Source organism: Trichogramma pretiosum, unplaced genomic scaffold (assembly GCF_000599845.2).
Source record: "Trichogramma pretiosum strain Unisexual culture from Peru unplaced genomic scaffold, Tpre_2.0 scaffold49, whole genome shotgun sequence".
NCBI classification, from domain to species: Eukaryota; Metazoa; Arthropoda; class Insecta; order Hymenoptera; family Trichogrammatidae; genus Trichogramma; species Trichogramma pretiosum.
The window spans coordinates 962,120-980,632 of NW_019640811.1; the positions used below are offsets into that span (position 1 = coordinate 962,120).

At 41.9% G+C, this 18,513-nt stretch overlaps 1 protein-coding gene across 4 annotated transcripts in view; it reads left to right on the forward strand.

Annotated features, from left to right (window-relative positions):
* The window catches only part of LOC106655832 (pleckstrin homology domain-containing family G member 5-like), a 115,955-nt gene that overhangs the window by 89,113 nt on the left and 8,329 nt on the right, over positions 1 to 18,513 (forward strand). For all 4 annotated transcript variants that reach the window (XM_014376398.1, XM_014376400.1, XM_014376399.2 and 1 more), the window contains 3 exons: positions 4,209 to 4,312; positions 9,954 to 10,093; positions 13,860 to 13,936. In XM_014376398.1, coding sequence (XP_014231884.1) covers positions 4,209 to 4,312; positions 9,954 to 10,093; positions 13,860 to 13,936 — 321 coding nt within the window. The remainder of the gene's footprint in view (positions 1 to 4,208; positions 4,313 to 9,953; positions 10,094 to 13,859; positions 13,937 to 18,513) is intronic.

The window sequence follows — 18,513 nt, forward strand, 5'->3', positions numbered from 1 at the left end:
ACATCGAGAGTAAGAAAAGAATAAAGATTATGCGCACTCGTATGTACTGCGAAAAAAAGAAGTACGTAAAGCGCGAAGAGCAGATAAAGCTCCGAGAAAGGAGTTCCGGGGCGCGAGTGATAAAGAACTTATAGCGCGCGTCTTCTCCTCGGCCCTGCGCCGTCTGTACGTGCCTCTCCGGTATATAGAGACGCGCCGAGGGAAGATAAAAAAAAGAACAAGACCCATTTATAGCAGGTTTTTACGGTGTAACTTTTTACAATATGTACGCGAGCTGAAAAACAAGAAAATTTATATCGAGCTTCGGCTCGCGCACGTATTACATCGTTCGGCTTTATACGTTATTTTTGTATACACGTCACATGGACTTTGTGTCGATGTGTCGAGCGTGTGTGAGTGTCAATTTCGCGTACACATGTAAGTGTAATTCGACGTGTACAGCGAGCAGCGATTAGTTCGTTAGCAAACGATCGAGCGACTCGCCCCTACCATCGGTGCCACGAATTATCCCTCGGTCGGTTCCGTATAAATACGAGCGCCGAAGCTCGGCTCGGTCTCAAACCGTCATCAAGTTGGCCCATCCAAGTCCCAGGTGATTGCTTCTCTCCTTGGAACCTTTGACGTGGGTCGCAACGCGCATCGACATCGCGCCCAAATCACCCGTCATCGGCGAGAAGAAGAGGAAGCAGGCATCAGTCATGGCACGTTGCGAGACGTACATCGCTCGGCGGCGAACAGCACCGAGTCCAGCACTATTCATAGTAGCACTACGTCGGGACCGTCAACGCAGTCGTCGTCAATGTCGTCTCCAACGTGCAGCACGTCGCGCTGCGTCCGGGAACGATCGACGAGCGCGACCCTTTGAGGAGGATCTACTTCCAGGACGTGGACGACGTGCGGACCTTCGTCGATCCGAGCCGGCCCTGGGACTTCCCAGCTCGCACGAGGCACCGACACTGCCGACGAGTCATGGAGCTTGGAGCCAGGTCGGGACGCTGTCGCGCGAAGGAGATGAGAGACCATACACAAGGACGCGTAGAAAAATTGAGAGGATATTAACTGATCATTGAACGTCGCAGCCTAGCGAGTAAGGTACATTATAGCTGATAACATTCCAAGTGGGACCGATTAACCCAGTGATTAGTTTATGTAGAAGCAATAGGTCAGGATCGCGATCATCGCGAGCCCCTTTGCTATTATTATTTATTATCCTGCTGAGTTTACCTACCATTTAAGTCTGTGTTCGTTAATTTGTAACGTATCTCTTAAGCTCTTAACTCGTAAGTTTTCAGTCAAGAGCAGTTCTTAAGTCTATTTAATTGTACATACCGCATTGAATTATGGTTTAAGGGTCAAAGGGGAAAAAATTTAACACAAAAATGCAAAAAAAAAGGGTTTAACAGATTACAATAGGGTGACGGGTAAAGAGCCACCACGTGTTCCTACTAGTAGATTATCCGAAACATCCAGTCCGTTCTCGTTGGCTGTGCCAGTTTGATAATTTACGCGTAAATGCCGAACCAATATTATTCGACGTTTCTCTGCTTCGCCGAGTAGCGTCCTAGTAACTGTAAACATCTAGAAGTTTAAGCTTGGCTTTCATTTGATCTCCATCTAAATTGTAAATATTCCACGCTCACGAAAATTATCATCGCTTTTTGAAATTATTGTACATACGAATTACCTAGCTCTCGTGCCAACGCAGCAATAGTTTACTTTTTTTTTTAAAGAACAAATTAATTTCTAAAGCCGCCAACTGCCAATAGCTCGTAATCTATATTAACCGATCCGAATAGTTTCAAATCCAGCGTGCGATATCAGTAGTGCCATGGGAATTAGAATTAAGCTAGCCTCGTAACGAGTTATGAGCTGGAGGAACAGAATCTTTTTTTTTATTTTTAAGTTGCCTTTTAGGCATCTCACTTCCGTAGTGCTTTCATTTCTGTTTCTTATTAATTTTAATGAGGTTTAATTCTGACCAACATCGTCCCATAGTGGTAGCCGCGCCCTGTCACATACGAATTTCAACATCTACGTGTAACATCTTTATAAAGCTGTAATAGTTAATCTTAACTAATAGTGCCACGTGTAAATTGTAACATCGTACCATCTTGTTTTATACAATTTCAATCAGCAATAGTAGCCATTTCTGTAAATTTTAACATCAAACCCATCGTTTTATCATATGTAAATATCTTTTCACGATGCTGGAAGGAATGATACCCTACTACTGCGGCACAAAAGAGTACTTACAAAAGAGACCATTAGACTGAAAATTGTTCGTTTTTAAGTTTCTTTTCTTGTATTTTCTGTAAGCTACTAGCTGTAAGTACCATCTGTAAGCTTTTAGACTTCAAGATCAATTCTACACGTGCCATAATCAATTGTACATTTTTATAGTTTATAAGCAACGTTCAAAATAAACATCAGTTACCTCTCATGGAAAAAATAAAATAGTAAACTGTCAAAGTTAATCATTGATTCCTTTAACACTTATAAATACATGAAAATTTAACAATACAACAATAAAACACGATCGTTCGTCGACAACAACAGGTGGTTTGTCGAAGAGGGTAAACACGAAGGATTATCCCGTGTCGACTGCATCGTTTCAAAATCAAAACACGGCCACGTCGAAGCTTACATCTGTTAAGCGAAGGATTCGACTCTGCGGATGTGACGTACAAATTGAATTTTATTTTGCTTCATCGCCGGCTCGATCCATAGAATAATTAGATTCTGATTAACGTGTGTCGTTTTCGATCGGAATCGGAGCATTATTAAACGCCGTCAAAGTTCTATCTATTCGATCGAGCAGCAGTTGGCTTAACGACGCAGAAAATTAATATTCCGTTTTACCATATAATACTCTCGCTCTGTTACCGCTTCTGCCTAATTTTCTCTTTGAGCGCGCGAGCCGGAGTTTTCCTTGCGATGTAATATATGCAGAACTGTACCTGCGCGCGCGCGCGCGCGAGAATCAATAATTATTACTTCGGGGCTTTTTGGCGGGTTACATCGCAATACGCCACGCGGAAAATTATTGTCCGTCAACTTTTATACGCACGATCGACTTGATTGGAAATTGGAAAATTCGCTGCGCCAGTGGCAACGTAGTTGATAATTTATGGACCGAGAGCGATTGGAGCTTTTTTTGAAAAAAAAAACCCTATACGCGAAAAATCACGAAACTAATCTTGCAACTCGAATCTCGGGATTTATTTTACGCGATCGCGTGATTCACAGAATTTTTATAATGGAAAGTCGAACGTAAAATTACACGCGCCTTGTTTTTCGATATTGGCCATTTGCAGCACGTGTGTGACTCAGTTTTTTTAAGCAGCCACTCGAGCACACGTGTAAATCCATTCCGTATATCAATTTCCTTTTGCGTGAACACGCGTACTTGCACGCGACGGCGATGTAAAATCAATATTACCTACATTTTTTCCTCTTCTTCGGTTCATGGTCTTCTTAACCGAGAGATATGCGAGTCGCGCATTTTTCCGACGTAAATTGGCGCTCGAAAGCAGGGATCTCGTTACATCGACTCTTTTTTGCAGAAGCACATACGTATACACGAGAAGTTGTGTATCTGAACATTTTTAGTCTGAAGTGGATCGATTTTATTTACCTTTTCCTTTTTTTTCTTTTCAATTGAATCCTTGAAAAAACAACAACGTATATATGAAGTGAGAGCGTGTCAAACGACTTTGGAAAATATTATTAATCCCCGAGGTGAAAGAAATTGGCAAACTCGCCTGAATTATAAATCGAACAATTATATTTTGATATAATTCGACATCTTATATACACTGCTGATACTGATACGTATGAGCGATACAAAATTCAACTTTACAGAGTATACCTCTCGGATTTCCCTTTGACAGATTTGATATTGCGTAAGTAGAAATGCAACTTTTGTCCCGGTCTCCGCGCTATACGCGTGCTCGAAGTTTGAAATTTTTATTTCAGCAAAAAAAAATGTTTCTCGAAAAATATTTTTTTCGTCAAAAGCTTTAGCTGCAATTCGGGCAGCGAACGTATCATAAATATGTATAAGTGAAAAAGAAAGAAAAACATACACGACACGGACTCTTGCAGCTTTCGAGCGAGCGCGAGATCTGCATTAATAAATCGTGCACAATAAATGTCGTTCTTTTTTTTCTCTATCCTTACCTTTCATTATTATTATTATTTTTTTGCAGGTATCCAGTAGCGAATATTTCAGCGTCAGCTTCGAGGTGGGAGACGAGCAATCCAGCATAGATCGCGAGGAATTTTTGCCCGCCACCAAAGGAGCATATCTCGCGTGAGTGAGCAAAATAAATACTTCATGCGCAGCCCTGTACCGAAGGGTGTATTTCGCGGAGTCGACTTTAACGGCATTACAGCGGGGCTTTACATATTGATGATATAAAGCTTCGATCGACTCGTAAGCCACCTACGATGCAGCAGCTTTTATCCCGGAGTTTCTCGGAGATGTCGAAAATTTTATTATCATATTTCGCGAAAAGTCCAGACTCCGACTCGTGTATTTTTTTTTTTTTTTTATCTCAAAAATTCACTTCCCAACGATCTGGTTGTTTTTTTTTCGTACACGTATAAGTTCGAGTTTTTATCTTTTCCGTTAGCAATTTCCTCTATCTTCGGAGTGAAAGATCCTCTTTGGCTGTTTGTCATCCTGATAAGATTATATTCCCCCGTCACTTTTCATCGTAAACAGTAATCCGAGCCTTTTCTTACTTTTTTTTTTTCTAAATCCACGAGCGCTTCTCTGGCCTCGCGTGTATATGTACGGGACGCGCGCGCGCGCACGCTTTTTTTCTATATACATATAAATCGCGGATTAATTTCTGCAACAAAAGGATAAATAAGATATCGCTCTTCCTTTGTGTAAAAGCTTTTGCTTCGGCGCGAGCCGTGAGCGATGATGAGCGATCGATCCGCGCGTATTGTATACGTAGCTAATCTTTGAGAGCCGAGGCCGAGCGCAAAACGAATCGAAGCTCGGTCAAACCTTCTAAATGCGCCAAATCAATTATATATAATATATATATCGAGAGAGAGAGAATTTCCAACGTATTTAGTAAACAAAGGCTTCGGTTGCAAATTAATCAAATTCATCGAATTATAATGCGCCGAGTTGATACAGTTATAAACGCCGAATTCTATTGCAGCGCTCGATTTACATAATGTATAGCATTTCTCGATTATAATATAATCCATAAACATGCGATGCATCGACACGTAATTGAACTCGTTGCGACAATGTGACCGATAGTTTGAGAGAGACTCGATTAATTCTCTTTGAAAATTCATCTCAACCGATCGGTAAAACGTCATAATAATACACGAAAACGCTGTAAAGTAAAATTCAATTTATTTCCAATCTTTTTTAAGAAAAAAAAAATACGCATACCAAATGGATATTTTGTTTTAATAACGGCTTTAATACATAAATTATAGCTTCCGCCTCTTAACTTTCCGGCATACACTCGAGGCGATTGTAAAATGTATGCATAAATGTCGAGCTTTTACGACGCTCTCCGCACACCTTTACGATCTTTTTAAAATACTACCCTGTCTGAATTTTACCCAAGACTCTTGTTTTTTTCCCTCCTTTTTTCCTGCCCCGCGTCTTTAATGCCATTTTTGGTAAATTACTATAGTGTATCAAGTCTTACGCCCTCGCATTACAGTAAGAAATCTCTCAAAAGATCTCAATCGTAATTTCGCGTGCGTTCGCGGTTGGATCCCAATATTTTTTTTTCATTTTTTATTTTCGCCGCATAGAAGCGCGTGCGTGCGTACTTTGATTGGCTTCGTTAGGAGAGTCGCGCAAAGCACTCGCGGATACGCTCTGCACACACACATAGAAGCACGAAAAAATGCCTTTGTAGCCAAGTTTCTCTTCTCCCGTTACGGAGTTCTGCGCGGGTCGGAGGAAAAATAAAAATAAAATCGACTCGAGCCGGGCCAGGCGCCCGTACACGAGCAAGCTCGGCGAGGCGAAAAGACGCTTGTGGGAGCGCACGCGGCAGAAAGGATTTAACGAAGCGATTAGACAAAACTCGAGACGTGCCTCGAATTTCTCCGCTCGTATAAAGAGTCTTAACCGTAGAAAAGTACGTTTTATAAGATGAATAATACGATTTTTCGCGATTCAGCTTCGAAAAGAGAAAAAAAAAAGGAAAGACGAAGAAAAAGGGAGAAAAGGAGAGAATCGTGAAATACGCGAATCGTACGTTACATACGTCGCGAGCGCACACGCAGTGCAGCCAAGTTACGAATTTTCCGAATTTATTTTAGATACTTGCGTGAATTGACCGAGAATATTACACGTAAGTTTCGGTGCCGCTGCATACATACGTGTATGGTCGGACAGAGAGCTCACCGAGTCGAAAGCCAAGGTAGAAAAGAAATCTCCGGTATCCGTGCCTGCCGCGGGGAGAGTTTTTCTCTCTCTCTCTCTGTCTCTCTACTTTTTTCACGGAATGCGGAATCGATACTTTGTATACGTACCTGTTATATAACCCGGGTGTGCGCTTCGCTGCCGGAAAAATTTAAGCAACTCTTGCGAGAATTTCGAAACAAATGAACAAAAATCGCACAGGAGGAGGAAAAGCCCTGCGGGCCTCCGGCCGTATGTACGAAAAAGATCATACGTATGATTTATTGTATTCCGATGCTTCGGCACGTGTTTTTTTGTCAAAAGATACAGACACAGATACGGTTGGATAAAATCGCGCTCTACGAAGTGCGTTACCGCAAAACTGTGATATTTTTTTTTTAATTTTTTTTCCCTTTCCCTGCTTCCTCGAATAAAAGTATGTGCGTATGTGCCCAGTATTTTACCATTCGGAAAACTAAAAAATAGTTCATACATGGGGCGTACGCGAGCGCGTTATACCGCGCGAGAAGACGCGTAGGTTGAAAATTGTGGACATTTACGCGCGCATACGTATATCTTTATGGAAAACAATATATTTTGCAGCGTATAGCGGCTTCCAGCTGGCGAAAGAGACAGAGAGAGAGAGAAAGGGCCATATTTACTCGTTACATCGGCCGTGCCGAGAATCTTTGCGTATGTCAAGCGCTTTATGAAAAAATATATATTTCCATTACAAACGCATATATACGCCAGCTGGAGCCGAAGGCGTAAACGACCGCGTCTCGTGCGAGATAAATTTCATTAAGAACGAAAAAAAAAAACGGGGCGAAAGAGACAAAAAAAAAAAACTACTACGCGCACGTGCTGTTTCGCCAAGAAAGTGAAAATAAACATTTTCGCTCATCTTACACTTGAAGCTTTTATAGCACCTGGAGCTCGCGCGCGCGCGCCCGTTGTTGGAAATTGAATAACAGCCAAAGGTACACACACACACTATATACACCCGAAGGAAAAAAAAGCAACGTAACTTTCTCCCTTCGCAATTTTCGCGTCGATGAACTAGAAAAAATAAGCGAGAAAAAGGAGCGAGAGGGACGGGGTTGAATTTAATCCGCTGCACGCGCCGCGCCGTATATATACGAGCACACGCGCGTTCGTGTGCTTATATACACAAACGGGTTAACGTATGGGTGTTTATTAGGTTTTTCACGAAGGTCATAAATGCGATCGACACCTCTCGCTCGTCCCTCTCTCTCTGTGCTCCCTTTTCTTTCTTTTTCTTTTTTTTTTTAACGATCAATGCTTTCGCGTGTTACGAGCCGCCAAGCCCGTGATTATATTTTCGCAGAGACGCGCTCGTACGGCTAGTTGACACGCGATTCGATTGTGTGTGTGTATACACTTTTCACGCGGTGACCCAACTCTGTATCACGGTGTAAATCCATTTAAAGAGGGTTGAACGAAATTTACTTTTTTTTTTCTTCGATCGACAAGTTGTTAATTAAGATCCCTCTTGTTTCCCCCGACAGCCTCCGTATTACACGACTCGTTGAGAGCGAATGATTTACTATCGAGCGCGAGGATGTATATATATAAGCGATCCGCATCGAATCGGCAAAGATTAACGACTTTGCGCGCGGACACGAGCGAGCGAAAACTTTAATTAGCTTCTATTTTTAAATTTTCCTCGACGTGCTACAACACAGAAGCAGCAGCAGCAGCAGTTTGCGCGCTTAGAAGCGGCTGATGTTTTCCCTTCGCGCGCGGGCGCGTATATTATATGTAAGAAACAGAGCGAGAGAAAAACTAGAGTGAGGCCGGCATAGCTGCCTATTTTCTCTTTCGCTCTTTCTCTCTCTCGTGCCCTCACTCACACACGGTAAATATGATTTATGAAATCGTATTTATCGAGAGGATATTGCTTCGTTCTCGTGATTTATGCCCTTTTCGCGCGGCCGCTGCTCATATTCATACGTAGAGAAATTTAATTTTTCCCCCTTCTCATCTGCCCTTTTATTTTTCTTCTCGTAATGACCGAAGCCAGTTCGCATCCGGTTCGAGGCTGATACGCGCGTAACACAACTCCTGTATATAAACACGCGAGTCTGTGTTTTGATTTATAAGCTCGAAAATTACGCTCGTAAAATTTCCGACTACAAACGATGTATCGCGTAATACGCTTACAATACGAATTAATTCGAATTACGTTGGAGAATTCGTTTTGTAACGCGAATCGACGCTCGCTTCTCGAACGTTGTTGGCTATAATCGACCTCGATGCGCAGCATAAAGTCTGCATTCGACGTCGCACGAAAGTCAATCGTCTTTCCTGTATAGCATATAATAATATAGAACGCAACGCGTAATAAATCGGACTCGTCGCGCGACGTGAAATCAAATTCGTACGTATAAATCGAGAGCGTATAACGTCGCGCGTATAATGTACAGAGGCAAAAACAATCGATTCGGTATCAATCAATTTGAGCCCTGGCACTGTATAATAGATACAAACAGAGAGAATATATATCGCGCATACGTACGTACGACCGATCGCGCAATAAAACACGCATATTGTATATACATTGACCGGTCATACATATATACAACGACGAAACGTCGATTAATCCTATACGTCTGTAGCCGAGCTATCAGCTGCAGCCCAACACCTATAACGCGTATAGTATATATATACGGTGGACGGTGTATTGTCCCACCGATGCTATACATACATTCGAAAACAATATACACACGACGGTATAAACAGCTGCACTCGGCACTGCGTAAACTTGAACTTCTTTTATTTGTCTATTTATTTATTCGGGTATTTTTTTTTTTTTTTCATTTCATTTTTTAGCGTCAATACAATTGAGCTCGGAAATTTGTGCGTTCGCAAACGCCAGACTCTGTTATGCTGCGGAATTAAAGTAGAGCTGCCACGCAAAAATATCGCACACGTTCTCCAATTAAGATTTTTTTTTTAAGAGCAAAATTATTTAAACCGACGTTTGTGGTTTACCCTCCTTTTTTTTCGAGCGACGAAGGGCTCGCGCAAAACTGCAGCGTAATGCTAAAACTAATTAATGCTCTCACACAGTCCCTCTGCTTCTGAAAGAGAGAGAGAGAGAGAGAGAACCTTATCTTTCCCACTCGTTACGTTACTCCCAGCCCCGTGTTTCACGTATGTATAATGCGCAGCAATTTCGTACACGGGCCAGCCAAAGCGACAGTACGTACATAAATGTGGTCGGTAGAAAAAATTCCGATCTGCCGCGAAACGCGATTGAAAATCTCGAATTGGATTCGGAAATTATTACGATACACATGCGCGTATTATACCGAGCTCGAACTGATATTTTATGCATTACAAGCGCGTTTAAGCTCGTTGTGCGGTTTTTACGGGGAATATCGCGCGATCGAACCGTGTGGACTCGCTCATGAATCACCTCTCTCTGAAAGCAAACGCGTATTTTATCCTTGCGATTTTTGTGCGTGAATATTTTTCGGTGAATTGCCTTTTTCATCTTTCTTCATTCTTTTTTTGTTTTTGTGTGCTGTTACAGGGACATATTGAGCGCGGCCTGCGAGCGCAGGGGCATAGATTTGTCACGGGTCGACGTGCTGCTCGACACCTTCTCGGCGCCGCTATCTCTTCACACGACCGAAACCTCCTGCCTGGGCGGCAAACATCTACGTATAACTGGTAAGTCTCCGATCTCTCTTCGCAGCTCGCACGTATGCTATAAACGGCTCGGCCCGTTTATAATCTAGCGAATTTTGCGCATTCCTCTCGCGAAGCTCTCGGTACCCTTACCGCCTCTTCGCCTCGCTTTTCTATGCTCGACGCCGCGCGCCTCTTGTGTAATAATGGTGCACGTGGCGGTGGAGGAGGGCAGAAGCCGTCGACGAGAACCTCTCTTGCACTTAGGGAGCCATTAATTTCTCGACACGCGTAAGAGATATAGAATAAGACAAAGAGAAAACTCATGCTTTTTGCGTCTCTGTCTCTTCCTCTCTGTCGCTCTTGCTGTAGCAAAAAGGCATTAACTCAAAAACTGATGAATTGAAAATCATTTTTCATGCTATGCATTGTTTCGTTTTGGTATAAATACACGATAGCATGAAACGCGGAAATAAAACTAATAGCTCGACCCAGGATACACCGGTCGCGCGGGCTTTATCTGCTGCGTTATATGCATGCCGCATATAATACGTATACATGTATCGATAATCGATATCTCATTCGGTGGTCGGGCGATCGAGCCATTCCGGCCTATTATAATTGACGAGTAACGAGAAAGAGAGAGAGGGAGAGAGGGAGAGAGGGAGAGAGAAAGGAGCAATCGTGTAATTCGAGATTCGAAAGCGACAAGTCTATGTATAATAGTGACAAGTTGATGAAAGAAGTCGATGAACGATGTCCTCGGCGTTGAGCTTGCGCTTTTAGTTTTAAAATAAGATCTATTATCGAGAGACGACGTCGCCGACGACGACGACGACGACGACGATCTCTTCGAGGCCCTAGTTTCCAACCGAGTCGCCCCCGCGCTTCCCTCGACTCGCGATATCAAGTTTTGCGTTGGTGAACAGTTCGATGTTGCGGAGTCCGCCGATGTCGTTTGACGAGATCTTTAATTGACAGATTTAATTATCCCGTCGATTTGATTTTAGCCGTTCTCTCGGACGAGCAAAAAATAAAACGGAGAGAAGAGGAGGGAGAAATGCGTTGAAAGGGTATAGCGCAGAACAATGTATAACCTTTCCTTAAATAAGCGAGAGCCGAAGATGTTCCTTCTTTTTCTCTCTTTCTCTCCTTTACTTCTTCCCCCCCGCCCCCCAAGAAGAGAGTACGAGAGCACGATTTTCATTCATCGATGAGAATTACTTCTCTGCAGCGACTAACAATTAATTTTTTACGTGCCGAAAGAAAGAGACTTTTAATGAGATGATTTGTCAAAATGCTCGCATTTTCTCGATTGTCAATTTCTGCCGCTCGAGTCAGCTGATCTTTTTTTTCTTCGTACTTTACCTGACTTTTCTTCGGGGTCCGGGCAGCAAAAGATGAAAAAACAAAGTTGAAAGGCTAAGGTACAGAATAGAGCCATACAATACCGACTCTTGCGTTGTAATGTCGCATTGGGCGCACAATAACTTTCCTCTCCTGTAAAGTTGCACAATGAGAAAAAATCGTTTATAGGATAAGACGAAACATTTCATTTGTTAATTTTTCTCTAATTTAAAATCTTTTCAAAGTTCCATTCCAAACGTATAACTATTTTTAAATAATTGATTTGTAAAACAAACTGAGTTTATTTGTATCTGTATGAATTAATATTTTTTTAAATGTTATTGTGTCAAAAATTAAACTAAAGCTTATACTAGTAATAATAATAAATTTCTGTTTTATTTTATTATATTGTAACATATGCCGTATCGTCTTTTAGCCAATAATGCTTTGAGATTTTTTTTACTCGCTAACAATGGACTGTACGAAAAATGTAATAGAACAAAAAATGCTTAGAATTGATCAAAGAACAGGCGTGAATTTTTTTGAAGATTTTGGAAATTAAAGATTAAAGATTTTGGAGTCCATCCTTATGATATTGCAGCCTGTGATAGATACTATTTCTGAAAATTTTACATTCCCACGATTATCGTTCATTCTTCACGGGCCAACCCGCTGCCAAACTCTCCAAAAGAAATAAAAATAATACATATAAAAAAAAAGAAAATGAAGAAAGGAGGACTTGGAAAAGTAAACAAAAAAAAATAAACTAAAAAGACGCGTGCACAAAACGATAATGAGAGTGAAGGCTGTAAGGAAAAATCGGAGAGATACGTACAAAATTTTGCCCTACCCTCTAGTTTTTTTTCTCTTAAAGCGGCGCGTAAAACTCCTAGCGTTCGCATCTATGAAACCTCCTAGTGCTCAAGGTATCGCAGGGCATAATATATAAATTACTACACATGGCCTAGGGGCCGAGTTTTCTTGGCTGCTATATTTATACACCGATACACGCGGATACGCGGCTGCAGTTTTCTCTCGTTAATGCAAAAGATGCGCGACTCTCCCGCTTCTCTACATATGTCATGTGCATATTATACTCGGGCATTACTGTACGAGTCCGTACTTTGCGCTCTAGTTTCAAGCGTTAATGAAAACCCGATGCGTATTTTTACAATTCTACGTATTATATTTTTCCTTAATTTTTTTCTCCAGAAAACTTCCAAAACTCGTAATCGACATTTCGTTCTCACGAAAGAAATTAAAAGTAAGTACAGAAAGATGATGCTCGTGGATTGTACTATATATAAATAAAGCTCGGATTCGACTACTCCTCGGGTGGAGAGAAAAAAACGTGCAATCTGTGAAAGCCACACGGGTGCAATCATCGGACGAGAAGAAAAAAGTACGCCGCTGCACACATACGTACAAGACTCTCTTCGATGCAGGAGTGTAATACGTATACGGTTGAAAAAAAATTTCCGTATATTTCAAAATTGAAGTGATATAGGTATACCATGAGTCCGACCGATCACGTACTTGTATCACTGGAGCTGTTTTCTCGAATACGATTGCAATGGGAGCTGCGCGACAACTGCTACTGTATTATATACTGCAGCTTCGAATCCACTGTATATATATCGAGGATAGAGAAGAAAAAAAACGTCCGAAGGATAAAGGATCGGGGATATATATGTATGAAACGACACGTTTAGCATTTCGTGGAAGAGGAGAGGGAAAAAACGAGTCGCTTAGAATTTTTTTTTCGTTTATTTTTCTACTCGACTTTCGTACTCCTGTTTATTAGCTCAGTGGAAATAAGAATATGTGTATATTATAACTATTACACTCGTAAAGAAATAAAAGTAAAGGATAAAGTAAAAAAAAAATTTTTCGTAAAAGTTTTTTATCATATAAATAGCACGGCGAAAAGTCGCGTGTGCGTACGAGCGTGTGTTTGTGTGCGCGCACGGGTGGGCTCGAGCTTTCATGGCTGATGACGATTTGTTTTTCATTAAATCTCTATGGGTCAGGTGGCTTCCGAGAGTTTCAGTTTCGTGGTTTTCTTTGAAAAGGAAGAGAGAAACAGAGAAAAAGAGAGAAAGAGAACAGAATGTTTTTTCTCCTCCTCCTCCGTTCGCGCACGCGAAAACATCTTTCACCGTTCGACCAAAAATACGTTGAAAAAACGTATCTAGGTATACATACGACATAAAGCGCGAGCCGAGCGTTTGTAGTTTTTCCACCACCGCAGCAGCGGTGCCTATTTACAAGCAGGACACGACAGGGTCTCGCGTCGGCTCGAGATAAGAAACGTAAATTTAAAAACTTTTTTCCGTCCGGGTGCTACTTGATATCTATGTACTATATATAGTCGTACAACGTCGCGATGCGGCGAAAACTCATCTGGTAATTTCTGGTCATATTTATTTGCTTCTTTTTCCTTTTTTATTTTTTGTTCCAGCCAAAGATGAAAAATCGACCTCCAGATCGGGTAGCCAGCGAAGCAGCCAGAATGTCTCGCTGCGAAAAACCGGAGGGGTGAGTAACGCTTTGTCTCTTCCTTTTTTATTATACCGTATCTTCCAAGATACCCCATGAGTTAAATTCACGTGCATGAAACTCGAGCATCGATCGAAAATAATACTCATTTTATTACCGTTATACATAATACATGCTGAACCGAGTCATAAAGAAGTTAACGTAATGAGCTGAGGAAAAGAGGCGAAGCCAACCACCGTTGCGTATGGATCTACGTTCAAACGTTGACAGAACGAAAGAAAAAGTAATGTTCCTTTGAAATCAATGAGCAGTCGGATTAGAACAGTTGCGCGATGGGAAAGTTTTTTATATTTTTTTGTCAACTAAACTGAAATAAAATATAAAATCCAAGCAACTTCGTAAACTAAATTTCGTTATTTATTTTATGTACAAAATGATAAATAAACGATACAAAGATATTATAAACGAACGAGCTATCTCAAGCTTTGAACAGTAGCCAACAAGCGAATAAATCATTGGTCCAGGATCGCGAATGATTCGTCCAGGATCATTCCGGTGATTCTGGTGATTCACTAGGTGGAGGTGTTGCTCTTTCGGCACCTTTGGCCGTCAGAAATTCAATAATCTCCTCATTTTTGTAGCAATACGCCATGTCCAGTGGTGTCCTACCAGCATTGTTCTTGACATTGAGCAACACCGTCCGATTTTTTTCTTCGGCGACCCTGAGAAAGTTACGCAACAGGGTCAGGGATTCGTCTGTGCCGCATTTTCGCGGAGTGGTGCTTATGCAAATGCGATGCAGAGGAGTATTTCCGAGATAGTCGGTCGAGTTCGGATCGGCGCCTTCCCGCAGCAACCTATCGACACAAGAGTGGTTTCTCCAGTCCGCAGCCACGTGCAGCGGTGTCTGATCCATATGGTTCCGGGCGTCCACTTGCACCGGCTTGCCTTTATCCTTGGCGATTTTGATGAGTGTCGCGCATGTAGTCATGGGATCTCTTTCTTCTTTCCTCTTGCAAGTGATGTGTAGAGGAGTATTTTTGAGATAGCTGTCTGTCGTGTTCGGATCGGCGCCGTGCTCCACCAGTAATTTAATCACCCCCCTTTGATTGTATTTCGCAGCCGATAATAGCCGTTCGCCACTGGCGTCTTGTCCGGACTGGATGAATTTTTCGACGGCGTCAAGGCAGCCGGTCCTGCAGGCCACGTCGTAGTGAGTGACGTGTGTTGTGCTGATGTAATTCCTGTCGAACCTATCGTATATTTTAAAGAACTCAGCGGCGACGGCGCTTCTCTTGTAGAAATCGTGTCTGCCCATGAGGCGATGCAATAGGGTGTCGCGAAGCAATACAGGCTTGCCGTCTTGGTCAACTACGTCGTCGTGCTTGTCTCTGTAGTCGCTGGCAGGCACTAACTTGATGAAATTTATTACCTGAGGATAATTTTTCTCATCTTCGATAATTAAATTTATGCAACTTTCGAGAAGTAACTCAATTTCTCCGGACTCAAAAACGTCCCCGAGATTTGGAACATCGTTCCATTCTTCTTCTCTTCGAAATCCGGTTTTCCATTGTTGGATTATAGGGTTAAGCGCAAGGAGAAATTTTTGTCGATCCTTTTCGGTCGTCAAACTGGCTTTTTCTTTTTCTGATTTCAATTTTTCGAAGCGGGTTTTGGTTAGGTCGGATTGAGTCTCCATTGTTCAGAGTTGCCGCGCGGTCGCTCGTAACTTGAAATATTTTTCCTATTTTTCACGAAAATAACTTGCCGCCGTTTGTTTACTTACGCCTCGACGTTCTAGCTCGTGTCGGCAGTTAGCGAGTATTACGACTTGACTTCGAGCCGATACTCCGAACAGCGCCGTAGTGGTTTTAAGAACAGAACGGTATTGGGATCCGAGACGAAGGCGGGGCTTACACTTCGTCACATGACGCGACTATCCGTGTTTGATATTGTAATTGAGCATCAAATACGAATTAATGTTAGTTTTAGCTTTATTTACATAAAACTTCATAGTTATTTTATATTTTTCCCCTGTATAATGTCAAATCTAAAACAGAAATCAGTTAACGTAATTTTTTCTCGATTAGGATCGAAAATTAATAATAATACCGTCCAAATTACTTCAATTTCAAAAAAAAATCCATCAAATTATATGCAGATCTATCGACTAAAAACACCGTTCAAAAAAAATAGATTACTTTTAGCTAATTCCATAAACATGACACTGTTTTATCATAAAAATCTAAAAAATCATGATCATGAAACAAATCAACCCTTCTTTTTTGGATTTTAAAGTGTGTATTACTAAATTTTCACGTTGATTAAGCTATATGCATCAGATACCACGTTGGCGCAAAAAGTTGTAAGAAAATCGTAAAAGCAAAAAAAGTACACGACTTGGCATAACTAAATAGTATGCGTAACGCGCGAACGAGCTCGCGCGACAATGAAAAATTAGCAGTGCAGTGCGCGCGTAAAGTGCCGAATAAAAAAAGTTGACTTGGCTCGGTACATTTGCGCTCGCACCGACACTCGCGTGCTCTAGAGCGCGTATCGCGTAAGATGTATATTTTTTTTCCCTCTCGCGTGTGTGCGAGCGCGGTCAAACGGAGCTATATCCCCTATAAATATAGACGGATATAAATATATTTTGCTCGCTTTGAAGAGTGCAGAAGTGGAATAAATTTAGCATCGAAGGACGCGTCGGCGTCGGCAACATTGTACTATACCCTACGAGGATATGTACGTACGATACATACTTTTGAAAAGGTAAACCTCGGACGCGGACGCTTGCGTGATAGCTGAATAATATCGTATCGAAGTGCAAAATATAACAGCGATAATTGCGATCTTGAGTACTTATAACGTTATGCGCGTGCGGTCGATCCGATCGAGAATCATCTAGGCCGCTAGAAATATTTGTCGAGGTGACGCATTGCTCTTATCTTTTTTAAAGTAACTACCAATACCATTAATTGGCTTCTTTTGGGCAGTTTTTCTGATGCAATTACAACGGATATCAAGCGTACTTTTAACTAACTGAAAATAAAAATTCAATCGTTTCAAAAAATGTAGACCAGTCAGGAGACCACTTTGAGGCTCCACCGCTAGATGGCGAGCACCTTCATTTGTAAATCTGCAAGTGGGAAAGTCAAAATAATTGTATAAGTCAAAGCGAATTCACACAATAATGCGTTATTATAACGTAATGCGTTATTATAACATAATTCGAAGCCACAGTATAGGGCACGAGCAGCGAACAGCGGGCAGCGGTCGTCGTGATGTAGCATAAATTCGCGCGATTAATTACATTATTTAAGCCTGCGTACACGCGTACGCAGTGCGAGTTTCGAACTGACGCGCCTGCGATCCGCGTCCAATACACATAATGGTTACATTAAAATATATTGAAATTGAGCGCGGGCGCGCGACAGATGTGCTCCCAGCGATGCTGTGTACGGCATATAATTACGTATATACGCGCAGTTACTTTTTCTCAAAACTCGATCGCGACACCCGCGCATATATCGATTGTAATTAAACGTCGAGCATGCATAATTCAATTTTCTATCCCTTTTTGTTAAAAAAAAAAAAAAAGAAAAATAAAAAAATATGCAACGAACGTCCAAGATGATCAATATTTAAGCAGTCGATCGTCGAGCATTAAGACACGATATACGTGTCGCGCTCTTGCGAGCTTACAATGTCTGAAAAAAGCTGTAAGTGCTTTGTAAAAGGAAGAAAAAAGCTCGCGATGAAAATTGACGCGGCGAAGCGTAGATTTTTCGATGAAATTAAAAAAGCTCTTAACGAAGCTCCGCGCGACGATAATCGAATCCCCTCGCGGGCTCCTCGGTCTACATTTCTCGAGTCATCTTTCAATTTTTCCATCTCGAAGAGGGTCCGCTTTTTTTTTGTTTGCCAAAGCAGGTCGAAGCTCGCAACCAATCGTATACTTATACAAACACGCGGTGTCCATCATGCAGCAATCCTCGTTAACCACTTACTTAACAAACGTTCGTACGAATGCACGCGCGAGTTTGTGTGTGTGTGTGTATGTGTGTTTATGTGTGATGTGCATGTCGTGGCTGCACCCCTCTACCGCCCTGTTTTTCCTTGACTTCATTTATATTTATGAGTGACCTGACAAGCCAAGCTCCCTCTCTCTCTCTCTCTCCTGCGAGCGCTGCACGAAGATACCGTACACGTGTATGCTATACAATATACACGACATGCAGTCCTGCAAAATACTCGATGCAAAAGCGCCCAGTCATTTAGAAATTCGTACTTTATGCAGTTGCAGAGAGAAAGAGAGAGAGAGAGAGAGAGAGAGATTCGAAATTGTGCCATCATTACATGACCTAAAATAATAATTTTTAATCCTATTACGAATCTGCTTACGACGCACGAAATCCGTTTACGCGACGCAACGTGCACTCTATCTGCCTCGCGTGTACTGTACACACTCGTGCACACACATAGCGCGCGCCCCCCCGAAAATTGAGAGGGTCGCGTATATTTCCGAAACGAACGATTAATTAATCGGACCCAAAGATTACAGATCGGGCGCGTGCGGCAGACAGACAGGCGCACACACGCAACCAATCGTACAT